This window comes from Denticeps clupeoides, chromosome 1 (assembly GCF_900700375.1).
Source record: "Denticeps clupeoides chromosome 1, fDenClu1.1, whole genome shotgun sequence".
In the NCBI taxonomy this organism is placed as follows: Eukaryota; Metazoa; Chordata; class Actinopteri; order Clupeiformes; family Denticipitidae; genus Denticeps; species Denticeps clupeoides.
In genome coordinates, this window is record NC_041707.1 from 24,366,837 (window position 1) to 24,384,954 (window position 18,118).

The window sequence follows — 18,118 nt, forward strand, 5'->3', positions numbered from 1 at the left end:
GTTATGTGGCCACACAAGCTCAGGGTGAATGGAAGGCCATCATTAGGCCTTTTTATTCCTTATAAACAATTCACAGTTTGCCACGCTCTACCACACTACAAAAAAAGCCCAGGCATATGCAGTGAAATGGGGTGAGTCAGCAGGCAGTGAAAGTTAGAGAGTGAGCACCACTCCGAAAGGTAAGAGCCAAAACTGCGGACGTGGCAAAGGGCTCAGTAAAAAAAGTAACAACTTATAATATTATATTGCTCAGGCCTTCGCACATCGGACGGCATCACCTACCTAATATGCCAAAACACTCCGCTGCATACGAAATTAAATCTGGCCACAGGCAAAAAAATAAATCAAAAAGAAAAAGAAAAATGAGAAGAAATGATGAGCATAAACATGCCAGAACACAAGTGGGTTTAAAGCTCAAAAGCACTGGGCTGAAGGCCGCACTACTTCCCCTGGATGGTTACTAAATATAAGCTAATGAATGGTCCACACCAATAGGATAAAAGGGGGGGAGGGTGGGTTACAGGTTAGGGTGACAGAGATAAGGAATTTTGTCAGTTTAAAGGGGTATTCTACAAGCGAAAGATAAGGTACTGTTTGGCACACGGTGACCTACCCTGTACCCTCTGCAGCTTTGTGCGACCGAACGCCATGGGCAGATTGAGTGGTATGTAATGCTCATGGTTACACACGGTCATCAGAAACTCCAACTTCATCTCAATTAACACCTGGGTTTCAGAGAGACAGAAATTATAATGAATAAAATGTTTTTAAATGTTTTCAACTTGATTTTGTCTGAATGAACATTAATCCATTTATCAAAAAAAACAGCATGTATGGTTTAAATAGTTGGATTACCTGAGGAAGGGCAAAAGCAGAACAAAACACAGCAATACATACCACAAAACATTCTGACTTTGTGTTTTTTTTTCATAATAACACAATTTCAAATAAACACATGTACAGGCCCAGGCATTTACACCAAGATCAATATTTAAGCCATTACAACACTTAACGTCTTAAGTGGTGAAGAAAGAATACTTTGTACTCCCAGGCACACCATTTATCTACAAAAGGTGTTGTTCTGTACACTGGATGTGGTTTGAATCTGATGGGTGTCTGATGGGTGTGGTGCTTTTGTGCGTTTTGCATTTGTCAACACAGGGTCATAAGAATCTCTTTTTCCATTTAACTGCACGTCAGGTCATCCCGATTGCTGAATCCAGTGCAAAACGAACATGAATAAAATCTCAACATGAATATTCTTTATTGTTTATTTGTTTAATAAATATTTATTCATTGTATTGTTATCCACATCTGCATTTGAGCAGATTATTATTTCAAAGCAGACATATTCCATATTTTACTTTCACTAAATGTTGCCTTGCTAAACGTACCAACCAAATTCATGATGTTCATATTCAAGTGAGATTATCTGTTTTCTTTTCTATTGCTGAAAAACCTACATCAAAATACCTCAATCCTGAAATAAAATATAAATAATATGTACATGGTCCAGTTTCCCTAGCACGTTGCATTAATCCATTCATGAATTTTAATTGTTTTCAAAGGAAGGACACAAGCATGACAAAAACACGATTGGCAAATTATCAAACTCCTGATGTCAGTCCCTGACATTCCAGAATGTTTTTCTGAAAATGCCAGAATTGCTACTCATCATGACCTGAAAAACATTATTACCTTTGGATCTTTCAGACCAAAACCACACATATAGTTGTTGATCAGACTGAAGGCAAATCCTCGGTTCATCAATGTAAGGCAGCGCTGTGGAATAGAAAAGTAAAAAATAAAACAAATAAAACTGTAAATATCAATCACCAATCCACCAATTTATTGAAGTCTGCAGGTTATGAGTGATAGCAGCTCAGCACAGGTTCACAAGGACTCACCTTGATGAAGTTTGCCAGACCCAAGTTGATAGAGCGGGCTTCCTCTGGGATTTCAGTGTGACGGATGGTGATGTGGGGCATGATGGAGAGCAACAGACTCTGAACTGCCAGCTGAAAGCTGTCTGGGAATCTCTGAGCACGAGGCATCTGAAAGACAAATGCACAGAATTGACTGTTTATAAAATTCAGAGCTGTTATGTATTTTACACCGTTTGGAGGAGAACACACTTAGCACACAAGTACACAATGGGACATTAACAACGACCGAAATGCTATTCAAAGCTGTAGGTTCTATGTAGACAATAACAAATGAAAATTGTTTACATTGTAAAATAAAATGAATACAGGACTTTGATAAATGTTGACAGCATTCTATATGAAACCACAATGAAATATTTCCTTGAAACTTCATAGTCTTACATTATAACTATTTCACAGATTTACAACATAAAATTCAAGGGTAGTTGCTGCACTTAATTTATTGAAAAGTGCTTCGTTTGGCATCAGATCTGCTACGTCTATGTATATATATGTGGGTATGTTGTCAAAATGTAATTTGTAATAAGTGACATTGACGTTAGGTAGTTTTGTTGTGCATTTATGATTGCATCTATTGTGCAGTTCACTAAGCCGTTGTGTGTGCTGGTTTGTTTTTCCAGCAAAGGAGCTTGAGCATGCAGAAAAACTTTCCACATTTAGGTAAGCACACTGCAGTCATCTGACTCCTGATCTCGATTTTACATGTCATAGTGATGGGTGAAATTTTGTTTGACATAATTAATGAAATGTTCTTAAAAGAAATAAAGCTGCATTTAATATATGTGGACTTTTTGCCTTTATATATATGGCAGGTTTTTGAGTTAAGCCAGCACCACAACACAGTAGATAAATAAGGAAAATTCAAATGTGACCAAAGAGAAAGCAAGCATGCATTCTTGAGAAACTATGAAAATGAGTAGTTAAAGTGTGTGCTTGGTTATAAAAACTGGTATAACTGCTCAATTACCACCCTGCTGGTTGCTACTGAGCTCCAACCGCAAACGAGCAGAAAGTACCTTGGCTAATTTTAATGCGAGACCAAATATAATAATAAGGAAGTGGGTGCACAGACGAAACAGTAACAGCTCCTGCGGTCCACTGTTGTTTGCTTATCAAAGCAACACACCTTTCAAAAGATCATCTTCCCCTGCACCAGCTGTCCAATCTGTCCATGTAACATAAGGCAGAATAACCACAATATGTAAAATGCCAAGCTGAGGGAAAGATGAGTGTTGTAGTGTTTGACCTTGGTTGGGTGCCCATGATTCTCCAACCATGAACAAATAACTTGTGCACGCCCTATTCATACTTTTTCCCTGTTGTCTGTCATGATGGACAGGTGAAATCTAAAATGAACTCAAAAAGTGAAGAGGACTTTCATCAACAACGAAAGGCAACATGCCCCTAAGAAGAAGAACAGGTAAAGTATCTGAATTACCTGTTAGACCAGTTTCAACACTGAGCATTAATAAAAGAAATGTTTTCACTTTTGAGTATGCCAATTGCTCAATGTCAAAAAAGCTAAAACCTTGCACACCTTCATTCTGTTGCCATCCTGAAGATACAGAGCCATCGACTTGGCAATGGTCTCGAAGAAGAACCAAGAATACTGAAAGATAAAAACATGAAAATAGGACAAATCACAATTAATGTGTTCTTAACCTCACAATTAATGTGCTCTTAAGCTTTTGCAAAAAAAAAAAAAAATGGACCCTGAATGGACCAAATAAATTCATGTTTGTCAATCACAACAAGTTCCAAGCATATTCAATTATTCAAAGGTATAATTGATATAATTATTATTACATTATATTAATGTGTTGTTGTGCATCATGCTGAAATACAAAAAATATAAGTTTAATTAGCTAGTTTTAAACAGTTTATAAGGCAAAATACAGGCACAGTGTTATAGTGTTCCCTATTGGTGAGTAAGAGAAATGCATTAAAAATTGTGCATTTGTACACACATTTATAAAACGAAATACTTTGGCTGGTTTGACTGTAAACGAATATGATTACAATCTATTGTTTTTAAATTCAATATTTTACATTTTCATAACAGGGCAAAACTAATAATTAAAATGTCCATATTAAATTACCTTGAGTAGCTTGTTACTGGTGTTGAAGTCAGCTGTTTGTTTTAGGATGGAGGTCACAGCAGATGACAGGACCTCATGGGTGGTACCTGAACTGGTAGTGCTACAGCTGGTCTGGAACACATACTGGTACATGAAAGACATAGAGGTCTCAGACACACACAGTAACCCAATCACTTCACAGGTAGAGGTCTGCTGACCTAATCTACATGATTCTCTCTAAGCTGGTATTGTCCTAAAAGTTGTCATTAAATGTGTTCATTATCAAAAACTCTTATTAATTCCTTATTTATTTTATTTGTTGTTCAATTATTATTTTGTACAAACATTGCACTAGCCACAAGTCTGTCAGAGTTAGTTCAAGCAAAAGGAAATGCTATCATTATATGATAGAAATGACATTATGCAACAAATCGTTCAACTTTCCTAGTACTCTACCTTAAGAAAAGATCGCAGGTAGTGCTCCACTCCTTCTTCATGACAGAGTGAGACAATGTGAATGATCACACTGCATGGAGAAAAAATTAATCATCACCATTAAAATCCACTTGTTATTTCTCAAAAGTGGCTACTGTTATCACCTTTACCTCATGGTTTTCTTAGCCGTATCTATGCAAATGAATGAATAGAATATGTTCTACCCACCGAGTGGAGTTTATTGCTATCTCTTGAGTGTCTTTGGTTGCGGTGGTGAGAATCTGGAAGAGCTGCATCAGTACGGTGGGTAAAAACTTGATGATGACCTGAGTCTCCACTGCATGCAGGCACTGAGAAAGGTGAGGAGAAACATAGCAGCAAAAACTTTTCTGTACAAAATTATGTAAATTTATGTAATTGCCCTTTATTTAAAATTGATGCATTCAGAACTCTCACCTTCAGATACTTGATGAGTTCTGCTGGGTTCCCTTCAGAACTGGACTGCATAAGCTGGCAGTGCTGGAAGAACTTGTGAAGGTGCAGATCCTAGAGTGGGTCATTCATTACCCATTAGAGATGCATTATGAAGAATCAAAGTTTAGGAGGGAAGTCTGCACAGAACTCCTTCAGGTATTTGTTTTGCATGATACTGCAAGGGTAAAATTATGCCTTTTGATCACATACCTGACTGTATATTGTCGAAGCTACATGGATTCTGACTTTGAAAAGTGTTTTGCCATTTTCCACCCACTTAATGTCAAGGGAGGACTGTAAGAAAAAAAGTTGGCTTTTATTAGGCTTATTAATAATAACTATTAATTTAATGACATTTCATTCCTGATTTTTGTTGTGTGGAGACCATCAGAAAACAAACAGAAAATGCTCTCTTACACATTACTAATTCAGTCTATGTTAACATTTAACCAAAGAAACCTTTTTGGAGTCCAGAAGTTTGTCTTGGAGGTATCCTGCAGGGAGATTCGTTGATGCAGGGAGCTGTAACTCTGAGGACTGTATCCGCCCATCCTTCAACAACGTAGCCCAGGAGTAGCCCACTGAAACAGCCATGATAAAGAGCAGTGGTTTATGAACTGACTAATGTAAAAGTCACACCCAAAACACGCCCCACCCACTTACCAACTGTTTCTACACCTTCTCTCTTCTTGTTGCTGGACTCACAGCTGATGTGGTAGAAGGTGAATAGAATGTGATGCTTCTCATGGATGTGGACAGGAAGTTCAATCTTAATCTAAACACACAAACACACAAATCCATCCAGTAGGTTTTAAATCGTACTATAATATGCGAAGGCTCAACATCCCATATATGACGTGTGCATCATTTGGAAATTTGAAGGTGGTGGTAGCAGCCTAGTAGGTTGTCAATAAACCAGAAGGCCACAAAGTCACAGGTTCAAACCCCACTTACCACCATTGTATCCATGATCAAGACACTTAACCCTAGGTTGCTCCAGGGGGGGACTGTCCCTGTAACTACTCATTGTAAGTCGCTCTGGATAAGGATGTCTAATAAATGCCAGATATTATAAGCACCATTTTAACTTTTCCCATGCTAAATAGTTTTAGGTGATAAAATGTACTCTGTGGAGCTGCTGCAATTATTTTTATACAAATTGGATAACAAATCACCATTATGCATAGTTCCCACTGCGTTTTGGCTCAGCAGACATGTTATTATACATGTATGAAGGAGCAGTGGTTGGTCTAGCAGGTAAGGAAGCGAACCCATAATCCAGAGTCAACAACTGAGGTGCCACTGAGCAAAGCACAGTGTTTGCACCATGTGCTGTGCTTGCTGTGCTTCACAATGACAAACACTTCACTTTTCACTTTATAATATACATATATAATGAAAACATAATTTAATGTTAATAGATTGCATATACTGTATAAAAACAACAGATGTTGTCCAAATTCTATTTCACTTCTCTTATATTCAATGCATTCTCTACAGATCATGTTTCATGGTGGGGCAGTGGTGGCCTATAAATTAAAGAAGCGGACCCATAATAGAAAGGTTGTGGGTTCAAATCACAAACATCAATGTGCCAGTGAGGTCCCCTTGAGACCACACTGCTCCCTGTGTACCTTTCATGGCTGCCCACTGCTCCCTCACGGGATGGGTTAAAAGCAGAAGACACATTTCACTGTATGCACTGTGTGCTGTGCTTGCTGTGGTGTATCACATATGACAATCACTTTCACTTATTAACCACAAGGGGGCAGAATCAAACGGAATCAGGTTAAACACCCTCCACTCTGTACTGATCCATAATGACATGAGGCCAAGGGCAATCATCCAGAGAAAAGGTTTGCAGGGGGTGAAGTTTTAAGAGGGCTTTCCAGATGGCAAAATCTCTACATCTGCCATTTCATTCCCATGAGAAAGTTCTGGGTCAACTGTTAGCCTACCTTACACTGTTTGTGGCAGTGGTGGCCTTGCGGTTAAGGAAGCGGCCCCGTAATCAGAAGGTTGCTGGTTCGAATCCCGATCTGCCAAGGTGCCACTGAGGTGCCACTGAGCAAAGCACCGTCCCCACACACTGCTCCCCGGGCGCCTGTCACGGCTGCCCACTGTTCACTCAGGGTGATGGGTTAAATGCAGAGGACAAATTTCACTGTGTGCACCGTGTGCTGTACTGCCGTGTATCACATGTGACAATCACTACACTTTACTTCACTTTTTACTTTACATCCAGACAGTTAGGGTCAGATACATTCTAATGGGATTACAGATGTGTAACTGTTGTGGAGGACAGAATAGCACTGTAGATGATTTGCAGATGAATGCAGCATTGCAGAATGAAGTAGTCAGAACATTACTCACAATAATTCCCATAGTGACTGGCCTCCTATCTGCATATTTGCTCAGATTACTCAACATGCCTGAAAGGTGGCAGGAGAACTGAACCTGGATAGGGCTGCATTAATGTCATGTGTCCCTTCTGACTTAATATCACACCTGGGTGTAAAATGAAGATTCACTGGATTAAAAACTCACCTCATCATAGAACTCTGGGCTCTGGTTATGGTGCAAGACAGCAGCATAGGCACAGGTTGTGAATTGTGTCTCCCCTGGTTTCCCATAGATACACTGGAAGACAACATTAGAGTGTGCACATTGGTATTTTCCACATGAGCCCACAGAAGTCAAATAAACTAGATGGACTAAATGGTTTAATGACTACTGACACATTGAGCATTCATGCATTCATTTCTCTATACAGCTTTCATTAGAGAACAACACAAACCAGATCACATGCTGCAGACATTGTCATGGTTACACACATTTCCACCCAAAACTCTTATACTGCCAAAACTATACTGAGTACCAGCTCTGATTTCAACTCAGAACTTGGCAAGGTTACTCCAAGCCCTGCCATGTGATGTGTGAGGCTCAGCAAGGGGATCTGGAAATAGGGTTGGATTGAATGGCAGGAAAACTGGAGATGGAGAGTGGTGAGAATCTCTGAAGGCCTAGATAATTTATTCTCCATTACTGATTAAAGCATTGAAGTGTAAAGTTTAAGTCGATCATAAAATCATGGCATCACAATCATGGCATTTCAAACTGCTTCTTCATTCCAGTTTATTAACCCAGCTGCACAAACTATATTATATATTAATATATATAATATAGTTTTGCACAGGGCAATCTTCCTCAAGAGTGAACACGTGGCACAGAAAGTTCAGGTCACCTGAGTTTCAGTATTTTCTGTGTACTTCCGCCATGACGGCAAGTCACACAGACCACATTTCACACTGTGCAACACACTGTGGAGCATACTGACACATTCATCTTGTCATTTTTCTCTGCAATCAGTAACAGAAAAAATAATTAGGTATTTGACCTCATTAGTTTTTAATCTAATTGTTTGGGGAGCTCTCATCTGACTAGATTTCCCCATCAATAAACTTCCTGAAAATGCTTTTATGCACAAACCTGCTCTTATGTATACATAAAGCGCTCGTTCACAGCTCACATAAAACAAGATGCATTAGCACAAAGATTAGGAGAAGAAAATGGCCATATCTGATCATACATTATGATAAATATATTTACATAGGGCACCTTTAACAATTCTATGCACAAATGCTGCCTACTTGCTAATATTACATGACAAGTTTAATGTTAATGTTGATGCAATTAAACCATAAACTTGTCAACAGCAAAAAGTGCATAACAATTTAGTCTGGTTAATTTGCTAACAATGCTTAAAATAATAATAATCTTATTGGGCAGAGCAATAGTGTTGCCACAGTGCTGACACTCTTTTACAGAATGCCTGCTAAAAGGCCTTAATGTTTTTTCAAAGCTGCTCTTCCATTTTTTCACTTCCTTCACTCTGTCTGGTGGAAAAGTTAACTGTGGACTACATTCATGGATGTTTCCACCCACAAATATGTGTATCTCCCTTTTGAATGTTTATAAGGAATGTATGATGCATGATAGCAAGAAAACAAGTGAAAGAAATTAAAAATAGAAAGAAAGAAACTATTATGTCTTGTTGTCAGCTGTAATAACTGGTCTGTGAACGATTTTGCCTCATAACTTTTGAGTATCTGTTGATTATAAAGTGAAACACCGAGTAAGCACATGAACACACACAGGACAAATTTCCTCAATGATGATTACTCTGTGACATAGTCATATTCCCTGATAACCAATTGTCATTTGTTTAATGCAAAGTGACAAAAACACACAACTCACCTTCAGTGCAGTCGCCCCTTCATCATCTGAGTCTCTGAATTGAACACAGACCCCTATGTTTCTGGCCTATAGATACATTAAGCAATCAGTAAACATATTTCATATAGACAATGTGTTTTTGTTTCCCGATTAATGACATTGTGTTAACATATGGCAAATATAATGCTGCAAAACTGATTACTGGAATAATTTATATGAATACTATTATATGGTGGAGTGAATGACTGCAGCACCCATGCTGATGTGAGGGCTGTACCTTGGCAAAGGCCTTCTGGTTGTCATACTTAAGCTGCTGTGGGTAGATGTAGACCTGGTTCTTGTAGGTGGCAAATGGGTAAATGTACTTGGCCTCTGACGGTACAAACTCCTCGACTTCCACAGACACCCTCTCACATTTATCATCAAACGGCTTCACTGGAACGTAGGAGCAGGTTACGGAATCTGTACAAAACAAGTAGGCAATAATAAGAAAATAGTTTGTGTCAATTCTGCATACTTATAATAAATCATAGCTGATAAATATCGCAATTCATTTCTCAATATTATTAGTTTCTAAGTCTATGATGCTCACAGGGTCTTCTTTTGGTGGTGTACAGGGGTCAGCTTACATACAAAGAACTCACCACAACACATATTGTTTTGGAGATACACTGATTCAGTCATTTTGCATGACCATCTGTTCCATGTCAGGACCATCCTTTCTGATAATGATACAACTTTTTGAGACATATAAATTATCATCTACCCGTGATGTCAGAATTTTCTACATAGCTCTTAAGTAGAATTTAACAAGCTGTACACATCACATATCACTCAGGATTCAACTGAAATTTATTTGTGTGTTTGTTTGTTTATTTGCTGTCTTCCTATTTGTTTGTGTCTGTACAGTATGTCTGTACAGTATAAAGCAGAGATGACAATGTTTACTTTGGCTTTGCAAGCAAATGTTACCAATCGTGGATCAAGTAGAACATATGGTTTGTTTTGCATTTAGCAATAACATATTCAAAGCATTTTGTGAAGTAGTTCAAGTGCAAAAAATTAACTGCATGAATACACACTTGAAAGGTCCGGAGGCACACACTCGATTGTAATGTTGAGTTGGCCAGGGATGGTCTGCAGTTTACTTTTCTCTGGTCTGAAGTGGGGAAAAAATGAAAAAGGTCACAACTCATACAAAACAACCCAAAATTGATGCCAGTTAATGCATTTTTATTTTTTGCAGACATCACCTGCATAGCTGTACCAAATACATCCCACTGTCCCTCCTGCAAAATTTCACCCCAAAACATTCCTTATGCAAGATATCTTGTAAAAAGTAAATATAGACGGATATAATCTAATGTGTTGTTTTGCCCATTTTCTTTATGATATCTGGTTTGGGTGGTAGGTCCAATTCACTATTCCCGTTTCACTCATATCTAGAACACCAACTGCAATTTCTGCTGCTGCAGATTCACATCTCCAGACTATAGACTCACTTTCTGATGTCAGTCAGCAGCTTGATGAGGTCGTCATTGGAGATCTTGCTGCTGTCCTGTCGGTAGATAGGCGAGAACTTGCCATCCATGTCCAGGCTCCCTTTAGCATCCTTAAACACCTGCCTGACAAAGGGTGGGTTAAAACATTTTTCACCAGTCACATCATTCACCTTAAATCTTGTTTTGTGAAATCAGAGCACAGCACAAAAAGCATAAAAAAGCAAATATTGGTACCAACACATCTCCACTAAACACAGTCAACCATCAGTTGTCTCAGACTTACTTGGCAGCCCAGGCAAAAGGCATCCTGTATTGGCCCAGCCGCTGGCACGTCTGCTTGGCTGCCTTCAGAACTTTCTGTGCCGTCTGGAGCAGACATAGAAAACAGCAGTTAGCTGAGCAATACACCTACAAACTGGAGAGTTTAACTGACAACCAGGCCAAAAAAATCTATTACTCAATATTCCAAGCTAAAGAACAACCGAACTGCATTATGAAATAGAGACAAAGCCTGAAGTAGGAGTGCAGGCTAAAATGAAAACAGTCATTTTGTACAGTAGCATTTCCAGACAGTTCCTTATATCAATCATCAAATAAATTCAGGGATTAAATAGCCCCCAATGATTATACAAGTTATTGCACCATATATAGATGTAGATATAATTAATGTATAAAATAGACACAAAATGTTCTTAACCTTTCACAAACTTATGCTTCAGTCACAAAGGAATTAGGATATCATAAAGGAAAAGCATATTCTGAAGCATGTCTACTCTATAAAAGAAATTTATTTAACTTAAAGTAAGTTTTAGTGCATGAAGACACCTTGATGACATCAGATGTTTTGATGTAGGGCTCTGTGCAGTGGGTGATGCCGTTCTGCAGAACTTTCTCCACCCGAGCCACTAGGAAGATGTCTGTGTGAGGATTAATCACTGAGAAAATCCCCTTTGAAAAAAAACAAAAGACAGAAGTACTGATCAGTCACAGAGCCTGGCCAAATTGATATCTGTAATGGCAAGTAACGCATACATACATGACACATACATGGCAAGTAACGCATACACAGAATTAGCATATTAACAATGCCCCAAATTAGTTAACACACCACACACACAAATACACACATTCAAAATGTCACATGGGTAAAATCAGTGAAATAATCCAGCAATATTAAGTTTATCTGAGTACTAGTACTATCCTGTTCGCCTAACGAGAGACACTTGCCCTCATATAAGAGGTCCTTTGGCCCTCATTTAAGAAAAAAGATGCCAGAAGCAGCAACTGCATTGCCAGTCAAACAGGTACTGTATACATATGTGCCCAACGGATGCTTAGACACACTGACATGTAATGCATAAGTTATCATTTCTCCCTCTTTCTCTCTCGCTCTGTCGTTAGAGGGTTATTGAGTTTGACCATGCTGTGATTTAGTGCTCAGTCTCCTTCATGTTGTTAGTGAAGGCAGCCTGCGTCTGACATCACCGCCCATTAGGAATGCCAGTGTGGGAATAAGTCTCACACACACACACACACACATGCACACTGAGTATGAAAATATACACATACACAATGAAAACACTACACTTACATGAAACACACTACCAGTCAAATGTTTGGATGCACCTACTAATTTATGGGCCTTGCGTTTTTTTTAAATATAGAATAAATCTGGCACAGGGCTAAGAAATAACACAAGTGACGTTATGTAATAAATAACAAACAAAAAAGCATATAAGGCATTAAAAAACCCAGGGTAATCAAATGCTGACCAGAAGAGGATGGGCTCCCTTTGCTGCCGTTGCCTTAGGCTTGCTGACTAGGGGCCTTGAGCACCATGTAAATACAAATTGATTAATTTGATTAAATTTGAAAAAGTTGACTCTACAAAACAGGGAGCTTTTGCTCTTTTTCACACTCTTGGCTTCTCTCCACCAACTTAAGTTGGACAATGGGGATGGTTTCCAACAGTCGTGCAGGTTTATGCTGAACACTTTCTTATCATTTACTCATGTTAATGAGCATCTAATGAAGCAGCTTATGATGATGACCCTAATGAACAAAGCAGTCATGAAGGTAAAAAGTAGGTGTGTCCAAACCCTGTTCACCAAACCCTCAATAGACACCAGGGAGATTCTGAAATACCAAATTTCAACAGGAATAAGGACACACACTCACCTGTACTTCTGGAAGCCTAAAATATTGTTCTTAACAATATCTCTATACATAAGACACTGTTCACACCACAGAAAGCAATCTGAACACACTATGTATCACATGTGGTTTCCAGTAAATGTTGGCTAAGGATATTACCAATTCCTCTTTGCCAACATTCCCACTTTTCCAAACAGTGTCAGCAAAATATACACAGCAACACTAGGGAGAACATGGGGGAAGGTGTCGGGTGGTTCAGGCAACCATTTTCTCTGCAAGGTGGTGTGAAGGGAATCAGCTGAAGCAGCAACATTTTAAGTCTGCTTTGCAGTTTCATTGATGGTTGCTGGGATTTCAGAACTGAGCTGAATGGGACACAGCTGCCTATTTAGGTTCGTAGTCTCAAAAATGACTTGTTCCACACTTGAACATCCTGCAGAATCTTGACTGACCATTCCATTGCTCCATTGTATTGCTTTGTTGTGTTTTGGTCCAAGAAAGCCAACAAACAAAGATCATTACAATGTGCAGCACTTCAGCATCACTGCAATGGTAACTATGTGATTAGACAGCCCATGTGAAAGAGATTACCTGAACAGGGTAGCTTAGCAGTGACTCTGATACTCGCTGCAGGGAGGGCAGGCCATTCCCATTGCCTTGTCCTACATCTCCTCCATTGATATCAGCTCTAGCCTCTGAGTCAGGAGGAGTCTGTGCCAAGCCTTCAGTCAGCATCTCACGGACACAGGGGGGGTTCAGGTCTACATGGAAATCAGCAGAGATCTTGCAACTCCTGGATATGTCAAACAGGGCCAGGCTGATAAAGAAGGGCTCCACCTGCAGTGCAACATCAAACATTGTCATCAAAGTCATTTGGGTGTAACATATGATTTTACAGATGATGTACATCATGTACATTTTATGAGGTCAGTGATGTCAGTGATGGTATAACACAAATGCTCTGGATCCTATAATATGAGAAGGTGGGTGGAGTTCATTTAAACCCCACTTACTACCATTGTGTCCTTTTTCAGACCAACAAGAGCTGTTATCACATGTACAGCTCACTTTAGTGGCCCAGCAGCTAAGGATCAATTGGTTAGGGTTCAAATTCTGAACCGCCAAGCTTCCTCTGAGTTCCTACATTTTATTGTGTGCACCATGTTCTGTGATGTGTATCACACAGACAAAAACACTTTGATCTAATGCATGTATTGTCTATCAGTCAAATAATGACTCAAATAAATGGATGAAATTGTAAATTTTGATGTTTTTATACACTCATACACTTTGTCCTGACTCTATTACGAATATGCAATGCGCAGGTGTCATTGCATGTTTTGCAAATGTCATTGCATAGTGCTAGCAATAAAATGTCATCAGTATGGATGTATTTCACTCCTGCTAACCCTACGACAACATGCAGTTCCACAGCAACTGCCTACAGCACAAATGTTTCAAGGAGTGGCAGCAGCACTGCAAATGCAACAGGAACTGCAGCATTACCAGCTCCAGAAGCATCATACCAAAGAACATGAATCAATGGACTGTTCAAAGCAGTGTAATTATACATTGTGTGTATGCTATATTGTCCTAAATACAGAAAACTGTACTTGAAGTATCAGTCAGATTTCTCCTTAATAACAACAGAAAAATCTCAGTCTTATTCCAAAGTTAAACAGTGTATTCATTAAATATGGGTATCAGATAGAAATTCAGGACTGGCTAATATACAAAGAGCAGGATATCAGAATCCCAGCATAGCAAGTAAAGTTATGAGTAAAATTACGAGTAAAGACACGTAATAAGATGAAATAGTCTTGTAATGTATTTGGTCAGGATTGCCATTACACCACATGGACTCCACAGAAACAAAACACTATATGTTATAGTGGTTATAGTGTATTCTCTTAAAAAAAATCTTTTCGAAAATAATAATAATCTAGACACCATATATAGGATAAATTCTTGCAATGCTTTATGAACTTCATGTCATACAAAAAAAGATTTATATAAGATGTTTACTTAGAGTCAATAGTCAAAACATTAATGCCAGTTAATGATCATTTCATTCACTAACGCCAGGTTTCCCAGATCAAGGGCATTAATTGTATTATTATCCATTGTTACTTAATCTGATAACTAGATTCTGGAAGATTTTGAACAAGCTGCAGTCTTAGTGAGCTCTAGTTAAACTAAATCTGTACTGGGAACATCGCCACATCTTTCATCTTCTTCTCTGTGTCCTTTGTTGCTACTTCTCATCTGCTCTGATGCTAAGAGGATCAGATGCTTTCTGTAGGAAGTTCTCTATGTGCTTTTCCTTGGGGAGCTTTAAACTGGTTGTGATACAGTCATGTGTTCCATGAACTGCAATTGTACGTCACACGCTTGAAAACAATATTTCAGGTATGCCTTTTTTGACTTTGATGTATGGATGTGTACAATTTTTATTTCCATTGTAGCTGTTCCACCAGCTTGTGCCTGATCCTCAAATAACATTGAAACCTCTATAATGTCCTACCAAAAGTAGTAGTATAAGTATAGCACATAATATTAAGACCAGGAACGTGCAGAGACCCTTGAAAGGGGGGGGGCTCAAAATTAAAAAAGGGGCACATACAAGATTTTATAAGACCATATAACAATATAACCTGTACCTTACTTAAAATGGTCACAAGAACCACACTTCAGAACTTAAAATGACAGGTAATGTTTTGTTCTGTTGCACAGTTCACACACACGCCATACACACACACACACACACACACACACACACGCACACCAGCTCATATCTCTTCGTCAGTTGCCACAAGACAACTTAACAACATGCATAATAGCCTGATACTCATGTGTAGTATAGTGGTATAGCAACCTTTCTAAAATTGTGGGGACTGGGGAATGTTGTTGACAGCATCACTTACATCTGACATGCACTCATGTGTTTGCACACACACACAGTATGCATTAATTGACTTCGTTCACAAACTGAAACTAAAAAACACTGTATCAAACCTATATTTATTGAATTGCTGACAGGTAAACCTTTTTTTCTTTTCTCTGAACCAGATGCCTCCAGCAGCTACCTGTCCTAAACCAGAAGTCTGCAAACCAACAAGCTTTGAATGACTTGAATTATTTACGGTTCAGTTTACACAAAAATGTTTAATACCAACCACAAATTACTATATTTTTAATTTAAAATGATTCACCTAAAGGATGTCTGCCTTTTTCTTTTCAGCATCAGTGGAAAAAATGCAATTAAAAGCTTGGCAGTGGCATGATGAATCTGATTAAAAAAAACATACAACTGCTAACACGTCGTATAGTACCCTGGACTGGAGACTGGAGTTTATATATTGGGATGAGGAATTTTAGTGATTCACGAAGATGGGAAAACTAATCCGGTCAGATAAACAGGGAAGGAGAGGAGGAGAGGAATAGCCATTTTTGAATAAAGCGGGGTTAAACTATCTCACTGAAAAAGCCTGGGTGTTAAAATACCCACATATCCCAGTCCCACAGACCCATGCCTGCCTTGACTACACTTACCGGCGGTTTTACTCTGCTGCGCCGTTAATTATTCCCATTCAGCTGCTCAGCTCCACATTGCGTACTATTTGCTAGCTCATTTCCGGAAACTCGTGCCCACTCAGCCAACAATAAGCATTCATTGGTTATTGGTCATCATGTGACTGAAGGCATCCTGATGATTTTATTGAACTAGAATTGTTTTTAATAGTTAAATGTTATTGTTGAGGGGCACAGGCAGGCCTACACATACACTGTTAATAATACATTTATTAAAAAATACTTCACAAAAGGGGCAGGTGCTCAAGCATTCTCTGCCAGCCCCCCCCCCCCTCTGCACGTGCCTGATTAAGACATGCTCTTTACATTGAAGATATTAATGAACAGGTCAATGAATCAGACAGTTTTCTTTCAGGAAGAAATATCCCAGCCTACAAGACGACGGGTGGACTGTTTCCATTGTTTCCCAACCACACCAGCTAGGAATCCGACTTTTCAGGCTGTTTACTGAGATATCCATCAGTGTACTGTTCATCCCAGAATTAAAACCCTTTGAAATGATGGTCCATTTGACCAAAATTCCAATAGCAATTAGACAATTTATCAGACTCACTAGCTGCACAGCAAGAGCAGCTAGTGAAAACATGTGAACATACGTGCACATCAGCAATATAAACTTACTGTATATAATAAAATGTATGAGACACATTACATACCAATAATATACATTTTATTGTCTACAGGGAGGAGACTTACATTGGTCAGAATGCCATCATTTTTCTCACTGACGCAGCCCTGCAGGCTAAAGGTCAGATCATGGCAGCTAATCATGATCCTCCGGCCAAAGCGTTCCTCAAATGGTTTTACATCAGGCTCAATGCCAGAGAAGTCCAGTCTCTGCAGAGAGGGGCAGAGATGGTTTACTTCATGTTGCTAAAGCTGGGCTCTCTGCTGTTCTTTCTTCCTTATGAGAATCAGTAAGAATCATAATACATTTACTACCAGCAGCACCAAAATCATATGCAAATCTCATCCATTTACAAAATCACTCTGTAAACATAATGATTGTTCATTGTTAAATCAGACACTAACTTGTGTTTCAGGGTCCAGGGAGAAAAGCTTCAGTCTGCCTTCACTCCTGTTGATTTTATTGAGCTGGTCTGTTTCCCGGGCATACTGACAAACCAAGAGAGAAAGACCAATGACAGCACTCTCTTTAAACAGCAGAAAATATAAGCATATATCAGTTTAAAGTATAAAGGCATCAAGGCAACATGAGCTCTTCACAGACTAATAAAGATCCCAATAAAGGACAGACATATACAAAAGTAAAGATAAAAAAAGCAAATGTGGTGCCTAAGGGGTTAGAGAATAACCCTAAAAGGATATTCTATCCCTGAACCAGTATGTCAACCCTAATGTACAATTTCCAGTCCTGATTTGCTACAGTTTCATTACCTTTACCAGTTCTGGGTGCAGACTTCTCCCAGGATTGTCCAGTATTCCTTCCCCTTTGCCCTGACTGCCACTGTCATCATCTGTCAAAAACAGATAATAATATGAATATGCATTGGCCTGAGTGAAGTTGAATAAAATGTGTATGTATGCAGGGTGCTATAGCTGATGTCTGCATTGTGTTACTGCTACATTATCCATAAGGAAGCTGAGAAGTCAGCATTCCTCCCACTGCCTGGCCACAGCCAAATGGAGCCTTTCACTGTCTCTCCAACACAAGAGAAAATATTTACTCCAAGCAGCTGTC

General features: G+C 39.0%; 1 protein-coding gene and 1 long non-coding RNA gene across 6 annotated transcripts in view; one reads left to right on the forward strand and one right to left on the reverse strand.

Annotated features, from left to right (window-relative positions):
- Positions 1 to 3,369, forward strand: part of LOC114776533 (uncharacterized) — a 36,718-nt gene extending 33,349 nt beyond the window's left edge. The window contains exons 2-3 of the long non-coding RNA XR_003745585.1: positions 2,567 to 2,606; positions 3,286 to 3,369. This is a non-coding gene — a long non-coding RNA (uncharacterized LOC114776533). The remainder of the gene's footprint in view (positions 1 to 2,566; positions 2,607 to 3,285) is intronic.
- dock11 (dedicator of cytokinesis 11) overlaps positions 1 to 18,118 on the reverse strand; it is a 59,786-nt gene that overhangs the window by 33,041 nt on the left and 8,627 nt on the right. For 4 of the 5 annotated variants that reach the window (XR_003745447.1, XM_028966721.1, XM_028966747.1 and 1 more), the window contains 23 exons: positions 17,815 to 17,894; positions 17,449 to 17,532; positions 17,113 to 17,253; positions 13,417 to 13,662; positions 11,497 to 11,619; positions 10,955 to 11,037; positions 10,672 to 10,794; positions 10,252 to 10,328; positions 9,447 to 9,631; positions 9,191 to 9,256; positions 7,481 to 7,573; positions 5,597 to 5,708; positions 5,393 to 5,514; positions 5,144 to 5,227; positions 4,916 to 5,005; positions 4,688 to 4,809; positions 4,481 to 4,550; positions 4,046 to 4,168; positions 3,484 to 3,555; positions 1,908 to 2,054; positions 1,699 to 1,782; positions 614 to 725; positions 283 to 321 (listed from right to left, as the gene is read on the reverse strand). Coding sequence is in view for 4 of the 5 variants with exons in the window: in XM_028966721.1 (XP_028822554.1) it covers positions 283 to 321; positions 614 to 725; positions 1,699 to 1,782; positions 1,908 to 2,054; positions 3,484 to 3,555; positions 4,046 to 4,168; positions 4,481 to 4,550; positions 4,688 to 4,809; positions 4,916 to 5,005; positions 5,144 to 5,227; positions 5,393 to 5,514; positions 5,597 to 5,708; positions 7,481 to 7,573; positions 9,191 to 9,256; positions 9,447 to 9,631; positions 10,252 to 10,328; positions 10,672 to 10,794; positions 10,955 to 11,037; positions 11,497 to 11,619; positions 13,417 to 13,662; positions 17,113 to 17,253; positions 17,449 to 17,532; positions 17,815 to 17,894 (2,478 nt within the window). In the remaining variant the exon portion in view is untranslated. The remainder of the gene's footprint in view (positions 1 to 282; positions 322 to 613; positions 726 to 1,698; positions 1,783 to 1,907; positions 2,055 to 3,483; positions 3,556 to 4,045; positions 4,169 to 4,480; positions 4,551 to 4,687; positions 4,810 to 4,915; positions 5,006 to 5,143; positions 5,228 to 5,392; positions 5,515 to 5,596; positions 5,709 to 7,480; positions 7,574 to 9,190; positions 9,257 to 9,446; positions 9,632 to 10,251; positions 10,329 to 10,671; positions 10,795 to 10,954; positions 11,038 to 11,496; positions 11,620 to 13,416; positions 13,663 to 17,112; positions 17,254 to 17,448; positions 17,533 to 17,814; positions 17,895 to 18,118) is intronic. The other variant, XM_028966736.1, reaches the window with a different exon arrangement.